Raw genomic sequence first — 12,064 nt, forward strand, 5'->3', positions numbered from 1 at the left:
GATTTTTAGTAGCTTTTGGACCTGACTTGGTTTGCTGGAAATGTGTTTGTATCCTCTCCCAATGAGCTGAAGCGACAGCGGGACTGGAGCAAGTGTAGGCAGCACTTTGCTTCCTTGGGCTTTGCATCATTGCTGCTCTCCTCTGATCAGCTAAATGAACCTATTCAAAAGTTACTGGTTGGACCTGATACATTTGAAAGCTTTATTTCTCTTCTCAAATATAGGTTTCTGCTGCAGGTCAGGAGTCTCCTGGCCCTGTGCCTCAGGGCTCTGTGAGGATGGGGCAAGGTGGTGAGCACAGCCCGTGTGGCTCTGCCAGAGCTGTTTCAAGCCATCCTCCAAACTAACAGTGGCTTAAAGCGATTCCTTCCTCTCCTTCTGCTGGGATTTGGAGGAAAGGGAGAGAGGCCAGGGTGAACTGAGGGGTTACATCTGCAGAGAGGCAGTGCATGGTTCAGTCCCTGGGGTCACATTTATGCCCAGCGAGACAGACCTGTGCCTGGCCCGCACAGAAATGATAAAACTAAGCAGCAGGAGGGGGGTTACAGTAGAGGTTTTTTTTCAATAATGGCTTTGCAAAAAAGTGCCAAGCATCTGTTTGTAAGTGGAGGGCAGCATCTCATTCTGGAGTGTGGGGGGAATTCCCAGGTGACAGCATTTTCCCCGGCTCTGAGCTGCGTAGCCGCAGCACTGCGCCGGAGGCTTCCCAGCGGCTGGAAAGACGAGATTCCTGCAGCCCTGCACTGCTGAGTCAGGAGAGGGGACATGAAAACATGCCTAGGTTGCTGGGCGAGGAGGCTGGCTCCTGCTCCCTACCTGCCTTGACACCACCAGGTATGGGTTCTCCCACAGGAGGATCCTTCTCCAGAGCGGAGGCGGCTGGGTGCAGGCTCTCGGGCACGTGGTTTATGGACTCCCGGTCTGCGAGAGCTCCTGGGGCAGGCAGACCGCAGGAGACGGGTGCTGGTGGAAATCACCCATCCCCTGTGTGGGTTTGCCAGGCCTGGAGTATTTGGACAGGCAGGGTTGTGTCAGGGACAGCCTGGCAGCAGAGCCAGCAGCGCTGCTGTGTCTGGAGTCACCCCATCCTGTGCATGTGTCTAAAAAGTGAATAGTCAGGGGGCTTTGTGCCCCTTGGAAGCCTGTCTGATCTTACAGGAGCTGCTGTCTGGCTCCAGCAGCACAAATTTCCCATCCATTTTACCCCCTAGCTGCTGCACGGGCTTCTTGCTGCATTCTCAACTCTGTCTCCTAAGCAGGAGAAATAAGATCTTTATAATTACTCTGCAAATAGCTTTTAGAAAGGAAACCGTAGTTCATCTTACATGGGATGCTGCAACAGAGATTGTTGCTCCCGTGGGTTTTTCCTTCCAGAGCGTCCCTGGGGATCCCTCTGCACCTTGCCTGTCAGCAAACTGTTTTGTGCTGACCCTGTTTTGTGATGATCCTCTCTGGATGGAAGTGGCTGACACTGTCCCTGAATGAAGGGCTGGTCTCTGCCTCTAGGCTTAAAATACAATAAAATACCTGTTTGGTCTGTTCAGAGTTCAGCCTGGCTCTGGCTTTTGCTGTTATTTAGGTAACCTCTGCAAAGTTACTGCAGACACCAACTGGAGCTGGTTTCTGTGAAGTCCTGGTGCTCCTCTGCTACCCTGGGACAGACCTGGGGGTCTGAGCTGCCAGGGCTGCAGCAGTGCAAGCCTTGTGCCAGCTTCACTGCTCTCATGCTTAAATAAACAGCAAAACCAGGTGGATTTACCATGGTGAGAGTTGCTTTGGCAGGAAGGCTGAGGAGCTGGGCTTGTTCAGCCTGAAGAAAAAGCTGCGAGGGGACCTTAGAAATGCTTATAAATATCTCAAGGATGGGTGTCAAGAGGATGGGGCCAGACTCTTCTCAGTGGTGCCCAGTGACAGGACAAGGGGCAATGGGCACAAACTGGAGCAGAGGAAGCTCCAGCTGAAGGTGAGGAAGAACTTCTTCCCTCTGAGGGTGCCGGAGCCCTGGCCCAGGCTGCCCAGGGAGGCTGTGGAGTCTCCTTCTCTGGAGATATTCCAGCCCCGCCTGGACACGGTGCTGTGCAGCCTGCTCTGGGTGACCCTGCTTGGGCAGGGGGTTGGGCTGGGTGACCCACAGAGGGCCCTTCCAACCCCTGCCATGCTGGGGTTCTGTGAAGTGTCCCTTGTCTGCGCCTGTAGCTCTCCTGGTGTCTGTCCTGGTCAAAGCCATTGTGCCTTTGCCTGCCACCCTCTTGCCAAGCTTTCAGCTGAGCTGTCAGCTTCCCATGGGATGTCCTGATCTTAAGGAATCCACCTTTCTCTGGTGGAGAGCCTCTGAGCAGGTGTGATGATTAACGCTCCTGGGGCTGCTGTCCCCTGGTGTGGCTCCCCTGGGTTACCAACCCCCAGCTCGCGACAGCGTGCGAGGATGTGAAGCCCGTTTTGGTGACCCTGACTCATGCAACCCAGCGCTCCTGACTCCGATGGGAAAAGCCTCGCTCACGTGAGCCTGTTTGCAGGATCAGGGCTCTAATTACAGCCTTTGCCCATCTCGTAGCGTGGGAACCGGAGCCATTAGCCCCTAAATCTCCAGACCATTCCAATACATTAATGTTTCTAATTAGTTAAGCCTGATGCCTTTTTCTCTCTGTAATGACAGTGGCGCTTGTACTTACTCGTGTTTGCTCTGCGTGCTGGTACTTATATAATGACACAGTAAGTGTTGTAATACCTATTCCCAACTGACAGTGGGGTTTTTGCATATGCCTCATCCAGAACTGATGAGGCAATGGAGAAGACAGGCTAGTGCAGATAAATGTTTGGGTCGCATCCTTGCTAATTAGCTGGGAAGATGCTGGTGCAGGGGGCAATTAGGGCCAGCTGAGGACCCAGAGCAGGTGGGTCAGGTGGAGAAGGGTTTTGTGGGATGGGTGAATGGAAACCCATTGCCTGATTTGGTGCTCCTTTAGGGGTCGAGCTGCACCTTCCCCAGGCTGTGTTTTCATTCCCAGTTCCTTCCCTTCCTTCCAGGGAAACCATCTCCATGGCAACCTCAAACATCCAGGCTCTGCCTTGGAGCTGCTTGCTGTCCCCGGGACCTGGTGGGTAAGTGCCTTGGCAGGGCTGGCTGTGGTGGCCCTGGCCACTGGGTCCATCAGGCTGCTGCAGGCACCTTAGTGTGGCCCAGGGAGGTGAGGGCTGGCATTGGGCTTGGCAGGGGTCTGGGTATAGAAGCCTCATACCCTGGCTGCCCTCATCCTCAGGGCTTGGCTTGTGCTTTGTACAGACATAAAAACGGGTGGCCAAGGCCATCCTTGTGCAGGAGAAGCTCTGCCCTGACTCTGGAGGGGGTGGCTGGGTTCAAGGTGAACCCTTGTGCTGCTCCCCCCGCAGAGGCTCTGTGTGGGGTTGGGGCATGTTGATCAGTTTGGTTGCTGGTTGTACATCTGTCTATAATGGTCTTGGTTAGACTGTGACCAAGCCTGGTACGGATTTTTTCATCTTTTCCATCATGTTATAGCCATAGAGAGAGCAGCAGGGCCAGCACCTGGAGACAGGGACTCTGTCCCCTCTTGGTGCTACCTAGGCTTGGATTGTGGTGCCTCGGTGATCGTTGTGGTGGTGCTGGTCATTGCTGGGCTGCCCAGCTTGTGACTCTGTATGTGCACATCCCCAGTACCATGCAGGAGGGCAGTGATGTGTCTTCATCGTAGGTGGGCAGAAATGGGTCCTCTAAGATGAGGAGTCCTGCTGGGGACTTGGTGTTTCCCGGCATGAGGCAGCACCAGGAAACACAGTTCACTTCTGGCATAATTTGGATTAATGACATGGAACTGGTTGAAGTGTGTGTGGGGGGGAAATGATGTGTAAGGATGTGTGTGCTTTGCCTGGAGCTGGTTTCTGGGGGTGCTGAACTGGAGCATGGTGGGTGGGGGTGTTGTGACTGCTAGCAGGCACTGGGTGAGAAGCTCTGGGTCACAGCTCTGCCCGTGGGACTGACCCTCTCCATCCCTTGGTCCCCGCAGGGCAGGATGAAGCTGCTGGGTGCTGTGTTGCTGGCTGCTGGCCTGCTTGGCACCACTGCCTGGGGAGAGCAACACCCCTGGCCAGACGAGCCTTCACAGACCTGCTTCTTTGAGACGCTCAGCAGCGCAGACAGCAAGTTCTGCAGGTGAGTGACTCCTGGTTGTCTCCTTCTGAGCTGCACCGGCCCTGGGCATCCAGTCATGCGCTGCCCTTGTGTGTCCGGCATGTCACCTCCTGGGACAGTTAATTCCAGCATCCCTTTTGCCAGGGCTATAAATATTGGCTGCTTACTTCCTTTTGCCAGGAATCTGGGCCAGAGTGAAGCAGAGCAGTGCCCACTGCACGGTGCAGCTCGTTTTTTATGCAAGCTGAGATCTTCTGTCTGCTCACCCCGAGCTGTTCCCTGGTCCGCTCTGCAGAGGCTTTGAAAGCGACCTACAGAACTGGAGATGACAAATGCTTTCTGCAGAAAGTTTCCGAGGAAGGAGGCTGCTTCTGGGGAAGGGTGGTCCTAGAACAGGCCATCCCACAGACCTCAAAGCCCATCCCACAAATATTCATGCTTGAAGCTTGGGCCTCGGAAGAGGAGGAAGCCTGGGAGCTTCTCCTGGAGCTGCAAACAGGCAGTTTGCTGCTGTACCTGCTGGGCCCCCACTAAACAGCTACTGAATGCACCCATTTATTGGGTTTTTTGATAATGAAGGTGCTTGGCTTAAATTCTCATTACCTGTGAGTTGCTGGAGGTGGGAGGCAGAGCTGGGCGAGCAGCCGTACGCGTGTGCCCCTTGCCTTGGGGTGTTCTTAGCATCCCACGTGACTGGGAGCTGCTGCATCAAGCCCACCCTTTCTGCTACTTGGTTAACCAAGGTGCTGGCTACTGGTGAGCAGTTTAAGCTTCTAGATTAAGGCAAGAAGAGACTTCCCTTGGCCCCAGCTACCTCCTGCAAACCATGAGTAGAAAGCACCTTGCTTTGAACTCTTGACCTCCTTGGTGCCAGCCCAGTGCTGCCGCAGATGTTTGCTCAGCACCCTCGGGGGCTGCAAGGGTCACATCGGTGGCAGCTAATCTTCAGGGTGGCCTGGAGACGTGCTACCCACACACTGCAGTGACCCGACCGCTTGCTCCAGCGGCCCCTTCCTCTGTTAGATAGCGCAGAAGGGGAAAGCACTTGGTGTAGAAGTTGGAGCTGGGGACATCCAACCTGTTCTTGCACTATCAGTACTCGAAATGCAGAGGAGGACGCTTGTCCCCGCTTTCATACCGCTAGCGGGAGAAGGGAGGTCAGAGTTCAGACAGTTTGAGGCCAAGGGGGAGTGAGGGCAGCTTTGCCCTCCTGCTCGCCAGCTTCCAGCCTTCAATTAAGCCATATGGGCCGTTGTTTTTAAAGACTGAAAAAAAAGCTGGGGACAATTTAAGGGATGCTGAGCCATAATGGATGTTTAAAGTCTTGCTGCTGCTTGGGAGAGGGAAGAGGTTATGTTACAGACAGGGAGAGTGCTTTATCCCAGTGCACAAGGCTGGATCCTGTGTCTCCCACCCAGCCCTGCATGCACAGCTGAAGCCTGGCTGGGAAGCAGCACCAATTCCCATCCCTGTTTTTCTCCCCAGAGGGGATCTGGAAGTTATCTACCCGGAGCTGGGCGATGTGGGCTGCACATACATCCCCAAGTGCCACCAGTACCGGCGGCGGATCAGCAGGGAGTGGGGCAGCCCCCGTGTTCAGTACCCATGGGCTGAGGAGGTGAGTCCCGAGCCGTGTCCCGTGCGGGCAGCTGCGCTTGCTCTATGCTTCTCTGTGTTAATTAAAGGTGTAGCCTGATTAGGGGGAGGAATTCGCTGGGAAAGGATTGCTTACACACTTGTGCGCTTGTACTTTGAGCCTGACTGTGACTCCCTGGCTGGGAGCTGGGCCTGGCAAGGACACTCAGGGCTTTGGGTGCTGGGGACGGCCCAGGAGCGTGTCACCCTGTGCTGTCCCGTGGCTGAAAGCCATCGTCTGCTCTGGCTGTGCCTGAAATCGGGGTGACTTTAAGCTTTGTCCTGTTGCTGCCGGGTTTTGGGTTGAGGTTGAGCTGCGGGCGAACTCAGATGCTATAAATTTAGGCTCCATTTGTAGCATTTTCGTTCCTTTCCCTTTTCTTTGGTGCTACTTTTTTGCTACAACGTACCCTTCACCTTCCCTGGTAACTTCTTTGGCTGCATTGCAGCCTTTTTTTTGCCACAACAGCCCATTTTCCTGGCCATTGTAACTTATTTGGCTACATAGTAGTCGGATTTTTGCTACACTGTAACTTTCCTTCTCTTAATGACTTTCGTGCAACATTGTGTTCCTTTTTTGCTACTATGAGCCTGCTTTTTGCAACATTGTATTCCTCTTTTGTGACTATGAGCCTGTTTTTTGCAACATTGTGTTTCTTTTTTCGATACGATGAAACCTAAATCTTTTTGCCGCAGTATCGCTTTCTTTCCTACCTTGTAGCCTTTTTTGCCACGTTGTAGAGGAAAAAAAAATCCCCTGGTAGACTGTTTTTCGCAATTTCCTGTAAACTTCCCCAAGCAGGGGTCTGCAGTGCCTGCCCACGCGTGGCCGGTGTCGGATTAATCTGATTACCCGTCTGATTAATCTGATGGGGCCGGGCTAATTAATCTGAGGAGCCCCGTGCCTTGGGGGGTTAGCATGCGGGGGGGAACCCCCCGTTCCTTCTCGGAGCCCCCCTGGGCTGCTGTTCCCGCCCGCCCCCGCCAGGTGGCAGCATTGAACTTCTCGAGCCGCCGGGTGCTGGGAGCACTGGGAGCGCTGGGCCCCCTCCTGGGCGCTGCCCCCGGTGCTGGGAGGGGGGATCCAGGGCTAAGGGGGGGATGGAGGCCAAGCGCGGCGTTGTGCGGGTCTTGGGGTGTCAGCCGGCGTGGGGACCACGGCCCGTGGGAGGGTGTATCGGCATGTGTAGGAGACCTTGTCCCCACCCGTGATCCCCCCCAAGTATGATGTCCCCATCCTTAGCTCTGAGCCCGGTGGCTGCAGGTGCTCCAGTTGCTGATAAGGGAGAAACTGGGCTCTTGTTTCCCTTGGCTTTACCTCGAAGCGTTAAGAATCCGTATTTCTGGCTGCTTCGTCGCCGTCTGGAAAGTCTCTTCCCCCTCGTGATCACATGGCTCGAAGTACAACTTTCCCTTAAAGATGTCTGATTCTTCCAAAAAAACAACCCTCCCTGGCAGAGGATGCTGTATGTAAAATCACCCATCACTTGCGCACCGCTTTCCAGGAGTTTGAAGCTTCCCAGGCTTGTAGGCAGTTGTTTTTCTTTTTTATTTTTGTCCTGGAAAGCAAAGGACAGGGAGAAGGGAAGGGACGTGGCTGTGATGCGGGGGGATGCTGCTCTGCCCAGGAAATGATGGTTCAGGGGCAAACAGAGCCGGACCCTTGCCTGGCTGTGCCGGGGGGATGCAGGCTTTGCGTTTGCGAACATGAAAACAAGAGCAGGTGCATGAACCTGTCCCAGCTGGGCTTGGGAGCCAGCTGCATGGGTCACTTGTGCCAGTTAATTATGGGATGGCAGCGGTGGCACGGGGTGGTGGGCAGGTCCCCGGGGAGCCTGTCACAGAGGGTCTGTGGCTCCCGCTGGCGTCGGGGCTGGCTGGTGGCTCGTCTCCGCTGGCGGGTTTGGCACCGTTTCCTTCCAAGACAACTCGGCACATCTTGCGCTGAGGCGGCATCTGAGGACACGGGCCCCGCTGCTTCCCTCGGTTTGCGTTTCTTCTCTCCTTCGGCCTGCGCCAGCGACACATCCCCAGCTCCACGCGGCCGGGAGCATTCCAGCTCTTGCAGGGTACAAACTGGGGGTTTAATTTTGGGTGAGGGGCTGGATGGCCTTAAATTGGTTGTAGAGATCTACTCAGAATTGCTTCAGGCTTTCTCTGTAGGAATATATTTTTTTTTCTTACGCCTGAACCTGTAAGGATGCTTTGGGATAACCTTTTTCTCCCCCAAACACAGTCACCCTAAAGTGGGTGGGAAGAGCAGTTGCCTCACCCAGTGCCAGGGCTGTGATGTGCACAGGCAACGGGGTTGCTTTTTATGGTTTACAATGGGATTTCTAGGGTCAGGAAACTTAACTTTAGCAAAGTGAGGTTTCCCTTTCTCACTTGGGAATTGAAAAAAATCATCTTCATCTATAGATGCTGCTCCTCAGCAAGGCAGGGTGCTATGGCCCTGCCGGGGCTCGGCGATCTCACGGATGGCGCGGTGAGCGATGGGCTGCGTGAAGGGCTGGCTATGCCTTTTCCGTCAAAACCGGTGGCAGAAAAATTCGGGGTTTGAGTATGAAAACTTGTGTAGGAAGTGTCTGCTTTCTGTGGAACACTTTGTCTCTTCAAGAAAAACAACCACCAAAAAAGCCAAATGCGGAGTGTTTGTTTTTATCTCCGGAAATATTTACCAGTTTTCCAAGGGGGGACGAGATGTTTCCCATCCTTGTTCCAGATACCGGTACTGGGTCTGGGGGGGCTGTGTGTCCCCCTCCCTGTGCCTGAGGTCTCTGCTCGCAGCTGTGATGCTCCCTGGTGAAGGCAGTGCTGGTGTGTTTGGGGGTGAAGGACCTTTGGGTGAGGTGGCATCTTGCAGAGCTGAGCTTTGGGCGTCTGCCACCCCTTGGCCTGGGTGACTGACTTTTTTAGGTATGTTTATAGGGGTTTTTAAGACCTGTTGATGCTTATCTGGTTTATACACTGGGGCACTGCAGCCCAGTGTATAAACCCCGGCAGCCAGCTTTATCAAACTTTGCTTTTACTCCCCAAAGGACCTGTCTCTGACTCCTTTGGTGCAGCGAAGGCAGCTGTCACATCTGGTTGCTGCTCGGGGCTGTGCAGGGGAACAACAGACGCATTGCCAGGCACAGGGGGAGTGGCGACGGTGGTTTGGGTGCCCTGGAAATCCTTTAACTGGGTACAGAAATACAAACCTGCCATGTGCATGGCTTGGGCGTGGGGGAAGCACCTATTCCCCAGCCAGCTGGTCCGTCCTGGTGTCACAGAGGTCTGGGTGGGTGCAAGGTGTAGCCCAGCGATGCCAAGGATGCTCAGTCCTAGCTGGGAGACCCCTCAGAGCATCGGATAACCCACTCTGCGGGCACCCCACGCAGCCTTTGGGTAGTGCTGTGAAGATATGACATGGAGTGAACACTAAACGCAGCCATCAAGGTATCTGATGGCATCTTCCCAAAAACCCTGGCAGAGGAGCTGCTGCCAGCTGCCCAAGGAGGAAGCAGGAGCAGCGCGGAACATCTGGACAGACGGGAAATCCGCCCTCCTTGTCCTGCCTCAATATTGCTTTGCTCAACCAAAAATAAATTGGAAAAGAAAATTGGACATTGCATCAATTTGGGGCAAGTTTATAAATTCTGCAGCTAAGCAATCCCAATAGAAAATGATAGATCGCCGGCGAGCACGCGGCCCCGCTGTGATGTATAGTCGCATTAGCCCAAACGCCGGCTTACATGATTCTGTTTTATTACCACTGTTAGTGGCAGACAGAAAAACAGATTACACTTGAGATCAAATCGATAGGAACTTTATTTACTGGCCTTTTAAAAACATATTTCTGCACTTTATAAAAACATACGGTAGATGCTATTGATAGAACTTGTCTGCCTGTTAAAAAGCAATTTACCCGCCGCGATGTTCTCGAGCTGCAGTTTATGGCACTACCTTTTACCTGCTCTTCCAGATCTGTTTTCACCACAGGTTTGACAACTTCCTTAGAGGTTTCTCTTGGGTTTGCCTTCGCTTGTTTAGGGTGCAGGGAAGGGGTAGGACTTGATCTGAGGGACCAGGTTTCTCAGAAATAAAGTGCTTTTCACAGGGTTCCTACCCCAAACTGAACTTCTTTAAACTTAAATTGTTCTTGCAAAAACCTTCTCTGGTCCAAACCAGTCTGAGCAGACAACTTGTACAACTATGAGCTAGAAGTTCTTTCTGCAGCCGTACAGATCACTGCGTCTTCTCTGCTCTTTCAAGAATTGTATGTTTTTATAGTTACCTACTTAAAACTATTTCCGTGGTGGGAATGAGCTGGAGCTGAAAAGGCAGCTGGAAAAGCCCCCCCAGCTCTGCAAACTGTGGGGTGATGCCCTTATGGGTTGCTTTGGACTTAATGTTCTTTGTGCGTAAACCTGTAACCAGCACCCCAGGGTGCTGCTGTGGGGTTGGAGAGCCACGGCCATGTCCTGCCATGGCACAGGGGACTGTGGCCTTGCCCAGAGTGAAGGGTAGGAAAATGAGCCTCTCCCAGGAGCTTGGGCTGTGCCCGGAGTCCGTGGCAAAGTCCACTTGCTGGTTGTACCCCAGCCTTGGCCCCGATCCTCCTCCTTTTGTGAACGCTTGGTGGTCGGGCTGGGGACAGTCCTGATTTATAAAGGTTTCTGTGCTCTAGGGTCTGGGGCCCATTATGTGGAAAATTACTTGTATGAGGGAATTCATTAGCTTTTAACAAAGGGAGGAGAAGGTCTGCTTAGTCTCCTAATTGGGATGTGCTCTAGTTGTGTCAGGCAGCGATTTGCAGCTGGCTGGAAGAGGGGGCTTTGGAGTGGTGCTCAGGTTAAATTCAAGTCTCATTAAAGAAGATGGTTTCAAGCAGAAGATTCCTGACAGTTTGTGTATCCTTGTTGGCTGGTGGAACCGTCTGGGGTTAAGGAGCCACCAGCATGTTTTTCTCTCCATCATGTCTGGGCTACTTTAAAAAAAAAAAAAAAAAACCACAATGGCCCAACATTCCTTCCCCATGCTGTCAGCCAGATATTGTGGGGCTTAGCCCAAGCCCCTGGTGATGAACCCCTCCCTCTGGCCCTGCTGGTGTGGGTTCCCATGCCCTGGGACCTCACCATGGCATCCCAGCATCCCTGACTTCAGAGGGCTGCCAGCCTCGCAGCTCCCTGGCGCCGGGGACCATCCCGGTTTTGCAGCAACTTCTGAGTGGAGTGGTCGGTGCGAGGCCTGCGAGCTACCAAAGAGGCTCTTTGAGGGCTTGAGTGTGGGGTGCTAAAGCAAAAGATCTGCGTGTGCTGGAGGCTCTTCTGCACTGTCAGCCCTGTCCTCTGCTGACCCATGCCCAGGCAGGGCCACGCAGGGTCTGGCACGCTGCGAACGCCTCTGCTTCGGCGGAGGTTCGCATGGCTGCGCTGGTTTGGGGTGCAATCCCCCTGTGCCCCTCTGAGCAAAGCACTGCTGCACTCTCTGCATCTCTTGAGGAGTAGAAGCGCTTCCTGGGAGAGCATCCTTGATGGAAAGCGCTGGAGAAGTGTGGGGTGCTGTTCCACTGTGGGCCCTTGCCCGACCGGAGGGGACCGATGGCACAGCTGGTGCCACATGCGCTGAGAGCCTCTTTCCGTGAGCAATCCTGGCAGAAATGTCACTTTGCATCTGTCTCATCACCTACACTTTTGCTGGACACTTAACCATCCTGGACAAACACTGCTCCCCTTCAGGCAGAAGGATGGGCTTTGGAGATGGCAAGAACCCACAGGTTGTCAGGCTGGCTCTCCTTGCTTCTGTGTCGGCATCCGCACGCGTGCGGGCCAGACACTTGTGCCTATTTCCACAGCAAAATGTTTGAAGCAGCTGATGATTTTACTTTGATCCCTGTAAACACTATACAGTAATCAAAGTTTAAGCTGCTTTGGATGAAATAATTGCTTAACAATCATATAAGACAAAGTGATTCAACAAATGACAATTAGGACTTGTGATATACAGAACAGATGCATTCAGTGTACCATATTATAATGTGCTAATACAAGATTGACAGCACAATAATAGGAGAGAACAGCCACTCAGCCTATAATTCGAAACCAAATGTGAGGCTGTCCACAGAGCTCAAATCCTAACAGGCTGTAAAATTAGAGGTAAGAAGGCACAAGGTTCACAAAGACTCATTAGCAGGTTGGCTGTGAATTTCTGAAGTGGGGGGGGAAAATATCCTGCCGGAGAATTGCTCGTAGGCTGCGATGCAAAGGGTGGGTGGGAACCTCAGCCTCCTTCCGTCTATAC

The 12,064-nt window shown here is 53.4% G+C and overlaps 1 protein-coding gene across 3 annotated transcripts in view; it reads left to right on the forward strand.

Annotated features, from left to right (window-relative positions):
- Positions 1–12,064, forward strand: part of PEBP4 (phosphatidylethanolamine binding protein 4) — a 79,814-nt gene that overhangs the window by 4,899 nt on the left and 62,851 nt on the right. Inside the window, exons 1-3 of one of the 3 annotated variants that reach the window (XM_075444619.1) lie at positions 2,917–3,102; positions 4,023–4,168; positions 5,633–5,765. In XM_075444619.1, coding sequence (XP_075300734.1) covers positions 2,932–3,102; positions 4,023–4,168; positions 5,633–5,765 — 450 coding nt within the window. In that variant the 5' untranslated portion in view covers positions 2,917–2,931. Of the gene's footprint in view, positions 1–2,916; positions 3,103–4,022; positions 4,169–5,632; positions 5,766–12,064 lie in introns of those variants that run through there. The other 2 variants (XM_075444621.1, XM_075444620.1) reach the window with 2 other exon arrangements.

This window comes from Opisthocomus hoazin, chromosome 28 (genome assembly GCF_030867145.1).
Source record: "Opisthocomus hoazin isolate bOpiHoa1 chromosome 28, bOpiHoa1.hap1, whole genome shotgun sequence".
NCBI classification, from domain to species: domain Eukaryota; kingdom Metazoa; phylum Chordata; class Aves; order Opisthocomiformes; family Opisthocomidae; genus Opisthocomus; species Opisthocomus hoazin.